This window comes from Dermochelys coriacea, chromosome 21 (assembly GCF_009764565.3).
Source record: "Dermochelys coriacea isolate rDerCor1 chromosome 21, rDerCor1.pri.v4, whole genome shotgun sequence".
Lineage (NCBI taxonomy): Eukaryota > Metazoa > Chordata > Testudines > Dermochelyidae > Dermochelys > Dermochelys coriacea.
Genome location: NC_050088.1, coordinates 5258902 through 5268804, shown reverse-complemented (window position 1 = coordinate 5268804; position 9903 = coordinate 5258902). Strand labels below are relative to the sequence as shown.

The window sequence follows — 9903 nt, the reverse complement described above, 5'->3', positions numbered from 1 at the left end:
GACTGACGCGCAAGGGGAAAAGTAGGTACACTCCCTAGTCCCCCCCCGCCCGTTCCCGGGCTGAGGCTGATTCATTAAGGTCCCAGCTGAGGGGTGTATTTTTTTTTCTCCTCTGCTTCATATTTCTGTGCTTTGCGTTATCTTGTGGCAACGATATATGGTACGACCCGCTGTTGACCTTGGACTACCACGCTGAGACTGTTCTCTGGCTTCCTTTCCCTCCCACCAGGAACAGCACAGATAAGCTGCTGTGCATCTTATTGTATCCTGCCTACTGGATTTCACAAGGATTTGTTTCTTGGTTCTTCTTTTCTTTTCCAAGCGCCTGAAGGTCCAACACTGACCAAGTGTGTGATTAGCAGCAATGTCAGGACATAGAGCATTAGTTCCAGAGCAGAACAGCAGCAGCAGCAGCCAGGAAAACAAAACTTCAAATGTGCGAGTCTCAGAAAAAAAGTGCTGTGAGTATTTGTGACCGTCTTGAGGAAAATAGATCTTGTGTCTTGCAATGAATTTCTCTTTTACTTCATTCATAAAAAGAGGTAGTCAGTCAGTTGGGTATTATTGCTTCTAGCTCAGTGCAGTAGTAAAGACAAATACAATTTCATCCTTAGTGCAGCTGTATAGACTTCAGTGGCATTACACCAGGAATGAATTTAGGCCTATCCAGAATCCTGAAATGAGCTGCACATGCGTGCAGGAGCTTTATTTTTTTTTTTTTAAATCATCCTAACATGCACCACTTTTTGTTTTTAAGTCTTTAATATAAGTGTCTTGAATGACTTTACTTTTTCTCACTCCATAGCTGAATTGTATCCCTCATGCAACCCTCATTACAACAGTGGCGGTGCTGGCTTCCCCCATGCAACCTCCCCAAAGTGCTTCAGCTCTGATTTGGAGGGCTGCTCAACTGTAATGTGTTTTTATGATGTCCACTTGGAACTGAGATACCCAGAAATAATTCCATGTAGGCTCCTAAAGTAGTACTTCATGGGTTTATAACTTCTTGTTTGTATCACTTCTATCCAGTTATGTTTGTTATATGTTTTGCTCTTTTGGACAAATGTTTACCTTTCAAGTTAATAATGTTTTGCAATTCAGCTGTTTAAAAAGGAAATCTGTTTTAATGTAGATTGGAGTTTTAATGTAATCTCTGTTCCTGAAAGCTGCCCACATGTACTAGGCAACAAGTAGCACAACTGTACTGAACGATGGTTTAAAATAGCCCACAATGAAACGTTCCATATTTCCATCTAATGTGCTTCATCAGGCAGTGATCTGGGCATGTTACATCTGTGATGTGTTGAGTTGAGGCCAAACCTAGTGTCTACCAATCTCCATTTAACTCTTTTAACCTAGCCCTTCCAGTCTTCTGTTGCCATAGGCCGGGAACAGATTTCAGCAAAGAATCCCAAAGGTATTTGCTCAGTAGGAAGGACGCACACACACAGTACTATGATTTAGGGCTGCATAATCACCAGAGCTCTGTTTTGATATTTACTGCTTTCCAAGTATCTCTCCCCCATTGATTTTCACTCCCATTGAATATCTTGATTAGGGATTACTTTTTCTCCACATGTACTAGTTGCACTTATACAGATTACACTCATTTTGTTATTTCCTGGTTATATATCCAACCATTTTGGGTCCCATAACACAGTGTAAGCTTTCGTGAGCTACAGCCCATTTCATCATATGCATTCGATGAAGTGAGCTGTAGCTCACGAAAGCTTAAGCTCAGATAAATTTGTTAGTCTGTAAGGTGCCACAAGTACTCCTTTTCTTCTTGCGGATACAGACTAACACGGCTACCACTCTGAAATATAACATGGTGTGTTTACTGATTTTTTTTCAAAACCTCCCAGTCTAGGTCACTCTAGGAATTTAAATGTTTACCTCTTCCTCCAGGTTAGTTATAAAGCTATTTAAAGGGACATCATCAATTTAAAGGTTGTGCTTGTGTTTGACAATGTTTTACCTATAATTGTTGCAAGTAATCCTTAAAATGACTATGACTAAAAGAGACTGTGGGGAAAAAATATTTATTTTTTCCCATTTGTTTATTTTGTGCATTTGACAGCACTTGGTACAGATGGCTTCCCCAAAGTCAGTTTCCCTGTTGTTTGTGTGGGTTTTTGTGCACAGCAACAAGTGAAAGAATAACCGTACTAATAATAGACAAATATGGCTATAAAACTACCAAAAATTGGCATGGGGGCTTGGGGTCAGGTGTAGTGCACAGATATACCTTTAACAGAGTCTTTGAAACTGACTAAATTTACAGCTGACAAAGTCCAGTCAGTATTGCAGTTAGATTTGCATTTTATCTTGTGTGGCAAAACCATCTCATCAGGCCATTTAGATATGGAAAAGGCTTGAAATCCTATCTTGTCCATTCAGTTTATATTCACGTGCTCTGACCAGTTTAATTATGGCAACACATGCTCCCATATCCCTGTCTGTAATCGGTGTCTTTCATGTAGTTCTATAAAATTGAAAGTTTTACTTAATTAGTAAAAAAAAAAAAAAATTCGTAAAAAGCTGTTGCTTTTGGGAAATTATGTGACTTTTTTTAAAAAAAGCTTTTACACAAACACAAGTAATGATCAAAAATCCTGCTTCTCAGCAACAGGCTAAACATTACTAATTTAGTTTCTCAGATCATTTGTCGAGTATGTTGGGGAAGGAAATTAGCTTCCTGTCTGCTATCAGTAGAGAAATATGATCTCTTTCATTAAAGAATTTTTCCTTTGTCCTTGACAGTTACTGCTTAATAGTTAAATATTTTTAACTCTGACTGACGTATTTTGGCTGACACATTAGTCACACGTTATTTTCCTTGTTCCCGGTGGCTGATCAGTTGTTAACCTACTTCATTAGCTAACACCTGAGACAGCCATGCTGTGGTCCAGTGATTGCTATTAACATTTAATTGGATGGAAGGGCATGATAATGAATCCATTGTTTGTTTCATACAGTAAGTAACCTTTTGTGTGGCTGGTAGATGGGCAGAGGCAGTGAGTTACGCCAGAGGTGAATTTGGCTTCAGACTTGGTTTTTGTTCTAAGCTGTTTTAATTAATTTAATGATTTCACCTCCTCTTCTTTGCAGCATGGGCTTCTTATATGACCAACTCCCCTACTTTGATTGTAATGATTGGCCTTCCTGCCCGGGGTAAAACTTATATGTCCAAGAAATTAACACGCTACCTCAACTGGATTGGCGTGCCTACAAAAGGTCAGTATGGATTTTTGTACGTGGTAGCAGAAAGTGATGGATGGGTCATGGAGCTGGCAATGAGACATTTGTTTTAATCCAGCCCAGGTTTACAGTCACTGAAAGTTATCAGAACTTGATAGCTACTTTATGGGGTGCTAGCTTCAGTGTTGTCCCAGGTGAACAGGAGTCTATGGCATAAAACCTTATTGGCAGTGCTAACAAAGAGCCCAAAGATTCAATTATCCATAGCAACTGAATTCCAGTTGAACCCTTACAGGTGGTTTCTCCAGGCAGATTGGCAAGGGTCAGTATGTCGGGGAAGCTTTCACTAGTGTTACTCAAGCTGTATCTATTCTGTGTTTAGAGAGGGAACATCATCCCTGTGCTGAGGGCCAGCACAAAATCCGTGCATTACTTAAATTCTCAAAGTAGGTCTTAAGTGCTTTATAAACCCTTGTGCTGGCCCTCTGCACAGGAGTGAATTTCACTCAGAGCCGTTTGGCTTCCAGGGCTGCCAATTTGGTATCTTTTGTGACAACTAAATTCTTCTTTAGCAAAGTGCATGAGATATTATAAAGCCCCTTCTACTTGATTTGGGTCTCTTCTCCTTTCAGTGAGTGCATGTAATCCTGCTTAATAGGAATAGGGATTGCACATGAATACACTGATGACTAGGAGGATAGTTATCAAAAATGTGGATTAATTTGAGGAGATATGGGAAAAAGTACACAAAGAAAATCAGAGATTCTGAAATTCTATGGTGCAGTTTAAGCGTTTCATGTTTCAATCATAAGGAATTTTCATGGTGTCTTCAAAAGTTAATTTGAAGTAAAATTGCTGGAAGATTTTAGTTGGAGGAATAGCTCATAAATTGCTGTATTAATCAAGATAAGGATGTGATTCTCCTATTGGCTTACAGTCAGGTAACATGTATTTGTTTGTATTTGTTGCTGCAAACCACGTCTTTGTTTGTTTTTGTGAAGTATTTAATCTAGGAGTGTATCGTCGTGAAGCAGTGCAGTCGTACAAGTCCTATGATTTTTTCAGGCATGATAACAAGGAAGCCATGAAGATTCGGAAGTAAGTCTGTGTCAGAGAGTGCAACCCAACATGAATAGTAGAGGAAAAAGTTCATATCTCATTCTAAAGTCTGTGCAGCTGGTTTCAGAAGATACCTCTGATTGTAGGAAGTAACATTTAATGTCAATGGACAAATATGGGGCTAAATTCTGCCACCATTGCTTAGGTTGAGAATGACTTTATTGCATCAGTACTCCCATTGATTTCAATGGAGACTACTCACAGAATAAGGGATTACACTGTGTGAATAAAGATAGCAGATTTGGACCTTCAGTGAACGTTTTGTGGAGTGGATTAATACTTTGCTCTACCTGAGAAAATTCCAGATTATTTTACAAATTTTAAAAACCGCTTTGGGAGCGTATGATAGAATTTAATTTTGTGTAAACTAGTGCTTTCAAAAAAAAATTTTTTTTTTTTTTTCATTAAATCCTCATATTCCCACCTCCGTTCTCCTGGTTGCTGGCACTTTGAGAAGGAGGGAAAAAAGGCAGTTGACTCTTGTCCAGTTGTCGATACAGCTGTCACTATACAGATTTAGGGGTACTAGAAATTCCAAGAACATCTGTAAATGGATTCCTGGAATTATATAGGGAGAAAAGTAAATTAACCCTACCCGGTAATTTAATTTTGCAGACAATGTAGGGGGAAATTTCCAAGCACATCAGGGCAGGGGCGGGACGACGACACTCTGTGTGCTTTGTTGGGTATTCAGTGCATGCCATTAAAACAGCTGCCCTAGAAGCTGGGTCTTCAGGGTGGGCATGAGGCCTCCTGCTCGTGAGAGGGTTAGAAACTTCAGATCCTCTTTAGCAAGTTGGCAGAGGTATGACTATCCCTCCAAAAAAGTGCCCTTTGGTCCTTGTATTTACAATTTTACAAGCTGCTGTGCTCTCTCACCCCCTTGACTGGAGCATAGCTATGTTCTTTTAAGGAAAGTTTATCCTTATAGATGAATGCCAAGGGTGAAATTCTTGCTCTGGTGAAGTCCATGGCAAAACTCACATTGACTTTCATGGGGTGGAGGGCAGGATTTCCCCCCAGGCATACAGTAGTGGCTGTTTAAGGACAGGAGACGTCTTGGAGAGAGATGTCAAATGATGCTAAAACAATAAATCTAATAAAGGGTCTAAACCTGCTCCCATTGAAGTCAGTGGAAATTTTGTCATTTACTTCCAGGGAAGCAGAATGGGGCCCAAGGGACAAAACTCGGATGATAAGAGAGGCATGTAATACAAGTAAAAAGCAGATGGATTAAAAAGTCCTTATTGTCCCATTTAGTGACCAGTTGGGAGACCTAGATTCAGCTTTGGCTCCCTGAATCTATCTTCCCTGGTGGGCAGCGCATCTGTCCCCAAAGAGTAGGACTCCACGGGGACTCATTTGTTCCTTTAAAGAGAGATGGCAACAGACTCCTGAGCTCAGAACAGAGTCGTGGAGGTGGAAAAGGGATTTAAACAGGGTTGGCTCTGTAACTTATTCCACTGTGAGCTTTGGAGCCGTGGTTCATGAGGCTTGGAATCTGAACACTTTGCACTGTCTGCAATTATGCCAATTTTTCTCCTTACAGACTGTGTGCCTTGGTGGCTCTGGAAGATGTGAAAGCTTATGTCACAGAGGAGTGCGGGCAGATAGCTGTAAGATAACACTTGATTATACTGAGTTTAAATCAAAAGAGTATTAAATCAGTGCCTGAGATTTTCATCCAAACCCTTCTTGCAGCTTTAAAAATTGTAGCTAATGTTGTTGGGATTATTTTTTTTTTTTCTGTTAGGTGTTCGATGCGACCAACACGACTCGAGAGAGGCGGGACTTGATCTTAAATTTTGCTAAAGAGAATGCTTATAAGGTGACTTTCATTGATCTGCAATAAGAACTGTAGGACTGAATGCCTCCCTTGGGTGTATCCCATTGCCATTAGCGTCAGTGCATCGGATGGCAGATATGGGCCCTTACCTTTGTACAGTGTCGCTGTAGTTTCATGGCTTGTGTTTTCATTTCCACCTCTGCAAAGCTGGTTTGAAATGCTGTTTTTGTGGTGGTTTTCATCCACTCTGCTTCAGTGCCAATGAATATTTAAGGTGCAAGATAGGGGAGAATCAGCACCCTTCTATATATATATGTCTGATTTGGGAAGTACCTGTTTTAGTGAATTGGCTGTTGGGATATCCCAAACAAAATATTCAGCCCTTATTTCTCTGGAGCCCAGAGATCATGAGGATGAGTGTGGCACACATTGCTAAATAGGTAACAGGAACCCACTGTGAGGGGCAAGATTAGTTACTCTCAAAGCATATCTGGCTAAATCTATCCCTTGGGTAGCTCTACTGACTTCATTTGTGGCTATACTGGAAATTAATATGGTCTATTTACATTACTCTAGAGGCTCTTAATTCTACTAAATGTGCTTCATTGCCTCCTCTCTAGGTGTTTTTTGTGGAGTCTGTCTGTGATGATCCAGAAGTCATTGCTGCCAATATCCTGGTGGGTGCTAAATGTTCATAGGCTCAGTCTGTAGCATCCTTCTGTAGAAGACTTGTGTTTGTCAGGGAAGGTCACCGACTATTATAGTGGCTCACAATAACAGCCTAGATTAATTATTATTAGAGAGCCTTGCAGTAAAGATCTATCCACGACTCGGAGATTCTGGGTTTCAAGGCTTTACTCTCCCTCATTCTGTGTACCTAACTGTGGGCAGGTGATTCTGGAAGTCACACTGAGTATTCTACAGGAGGTGTCTGTTTGGGCTAGGTGTTAATCTCAGTTACGCCAGTGTAAATTCAGAATAACCCAGTTGGAATAAAATGAGTCACTCTGGATTTATGCTGTTTTAAGAGAGATCAGAGTCTGGCTCAAAGACTGAGTTCTAACTTTCATTCTGATTTTCCTTTCTGCAATCGCGAAGGGCATCTGATGTTAAACTCACCCAATATTCTCTTACCTTGTTTTAGTGCAGTTTATGCAAGATCAGAAAAACTGGGCTTTGTTATCTCAACAGGCAGAAAGAGATCAACACTGAACTGCTTCTAATAAGTGTAACTCTGCCGTTCTTATTCTGGTGCTGTCCTATCCCTGTATAAACCGTATGGGGTGGGGTGCCCTTTTCATACTGTATGCAGTTCTGATAGCCTTGTTCTTAAGTTTCAGTTCTGAAATAAGTGGTTAATATTTGCAGATAGGTTATTTTTGTGGGAACTTGGAAACCAAACTATAGCCATGAAGCATTTTATCTCGAAGCTTGATTTTATTTTCATGGGACAATATGCAGTAAGTGGTTTGTGTGGAAAGGCAAAAGTCAAGCCATCTGTCTCCAGGCCAAATGCTACCCTGTGACATTTGGAATTGTTCTTTGTTTCCTTTCCAGGAGCAGATTCTTCACAGGGCAGATGGGAAGGGGAAATATAAACAGTGTGTGTGCGTTTGTTTGAAAATTGAAGAATAATCTTATTTATTCTGATTTATACAAAGTTTGCTTAACTTTTATAAAATCTCTCTCTCTCTCATTCAGGAAGTGAAGGTCTCCAGCCCTGACTACCCAGAGAGAAATAGAGAGAATGTGATGGATGATTTCCTGAAGAGGATAGAGTGCTATAAAGTCACATATCAGCCCCTTGATCCAGATAATTATGACAAGTAAGAGGCGAGATTTAGCAGCATGTTGCGTACTGGATATGCTGAGGAAACAGACACATGGGCTGCTTTCTTTTGCCAGTTTTGTTCTCTCACCTAACGTGCTGCAGTCCCTATGCTGGCAAAACTCTCATTGACTTTGCAGTGTGGGAGATTTGCTTGTGTGAGTCGTGCAGGATTATGTCCAACATGATTCACAAGGATTTCTCTCTAGTGTGTAAAATAGGAATGTTTAAATAGAAAACTACGCTACATTGTAATAGTCTGTCCTCTCTCTCTAAGAGTTTTCTAAGGCACCTCAGTACCAAGTGGTGGCGGCAGTATCAGTCTTACAAGAATACACACACATACATTTTGCTTTAAAGATGCTGACGAGTGTGCTTGTTTTGTGTTGACCGTAGAGACCTTTCCTTCATTAAAGTGATCAATGTGGGACAGCGATTCCTGGTAAACCGTGTCCGGGATTACATCCAGAGTAAAATCGTCTATTACCTAATGAACATTCATGTCCAGCCGCGCACCATCTACCTTTGCCGACATGGTGAGAGCGAATTTAACCTTGTTGGCAAGATCGGTGGGGATTCTGGCCTGTCACCGCATGGGAAGCAGGTATGTTCTTGGCAGTGTCAGGATTGAGATCCTTTTAAAGTGTCAGTATAATAGGAACCTGGATTTGGGTCAGATTGTCTGCTGGTGTAAATGGGCTCAGTTCAACAGAGTTTTGCTCATTTATGCCGGCAGAGAAATTGGCCTGAATCTGACTGTCAAGGGTGTGTGATTTCTCTTCGGCCTGGGGTTGAAGTCCCCCCATGCACCTTCAGCAGTCACTCTCCCTGCTCCCTTGAAGCAATGCTTCCTGCCGATGAGGGATGTTCATTCTGCAAGGGATTCATTCTTTACTGCGCAAACAAGAATGGGTGAACATTTTTATGGATGTGCCAAGGTGCCAGTTAAATTGTAAAGCTGAAATGTAATAGACTGGGTTTGCCAATATGATAAATGTTCCTGCCAATGTTGGGATGCAGTTTAATTAGGATAACTCCTCTTTATTGAATCCAAGGAGTACTAGTTACTAATTTTAATACTAGGTTCTTTTCAAGTCTACTTTTATCTTAGGCAGTGTTTCTGAGATCAGGACATTTTGTTATTCTTAACCATCAGCAGTTTATTAATTCACCTAGAACCTCATTGGTATATAAACAACAGTTGATTGATCAAGTGAAGATACAACAAATCTTCTAGGGGTGTGCTGAACGCAAAATACACATGCAGTCTTCTGTTGGGATCCAGCAACTATTCCAAGAAACAAAACGAATCACCCTAAATCTTATTACATTTACCTGTTGTCATCAGTTACCAGTTCTTTAGTATTGCTAATGCATTTATCACCCTTCAAATAATTCTTTCGAAGAATAAGGATGCACTTATATTAGGGTAGTCTCTCTCATGAATTTGGGCCTTGCTATTTCTTGTGTTTTGGTTTGATAGGGACTAGTTTGAAACATCAAAAGCAATTGCTTACATTTCTTTTTTTTGAAGTTCGGAGGCGAGTGTGCTTGGCTTTACAAAGGAGAAACACATATATAGCATTACGTAGTTAAAATCCACAGTTTGGTTACTTGGCAGTGTGACAGGCTGTCCACCCCACACAATGTCTGAACAGGTAAAATAGGCCAATTAACCTTATAGGCTACACCTGGAGGAGAGACAGGGACTGATAAGGCCCAATCGCTGATGAAGCCTAGCTGGGGGAGAAGCTGGGTAGGGAATCTAAAGAAAGGAAGTTTGTATTTGTAGGTTGGAGCTTGCAGTTACTCGTTGGAAGCAGAGAAATAGGGAGGAGGAAACCGGGGCGGGGGACAATAAGCGTTGGGATGCTGGCCCTGGGAAAAGGGTCAACGCCAGAGGAGTTGTGAAGAAAGAGAGTCACCCCCCCCCAGTCCAGAACCCTCACCCCCTCCCACACTCCAACCA

General features: G+C 40.9%; 1 protein-coding gene across 9 annotated transcripts in view; it reads left to right on the top strand.

The window, feature by feature from the left end:
- The first annotated feature begins 38 nt into the window (after positions 1–38).
- The window catches only part of PFKFB2 (6-phosphofructo-2-kinase/fructose-2,6-biphosphatase 2), a 33250-nt gene continuing 23385 nt past the window's right edge, over positions 39–9903 (top strand). For 5 of the 9 annotated variants that reach the window (XM_043500612.1, XM_038379804.2, XM_043500611.1 and 2 more), the window contains exons 1-8: positions 66–461; positions 3112–3237; positions 4203–4299; positions 5870–5936; positions 6074–6148; positions 6727–6783; positions 7808–7932; positions 8331–8538. In XM_043500612.1, coding sequence (XP_043356547.1) covers positions 365–461; positions 3112–3237; positions 4203–4299; positions 5870–5936; positions 6074–6148; positions 6727–6783; positions 7808–7932; positions 8331–8538 — 852 coding nt within the window. In that variant the 5' untranslated portion in view covers positions 66–364. Of the gene's footprint in view, positions 462–3111; positions 3238–4202; positions 4300–5869; positions 5937–6073; positions 6149–6726; positions 6784–7807; positions 7933–8330; positions 8539–9903 lie in introns of all 9 variants that reach the window. The other 4 variants (XM_038379801.2, XM_038379798.2, XM_038379800.2 and 1 more) reach the window with 3 other exon arrangements.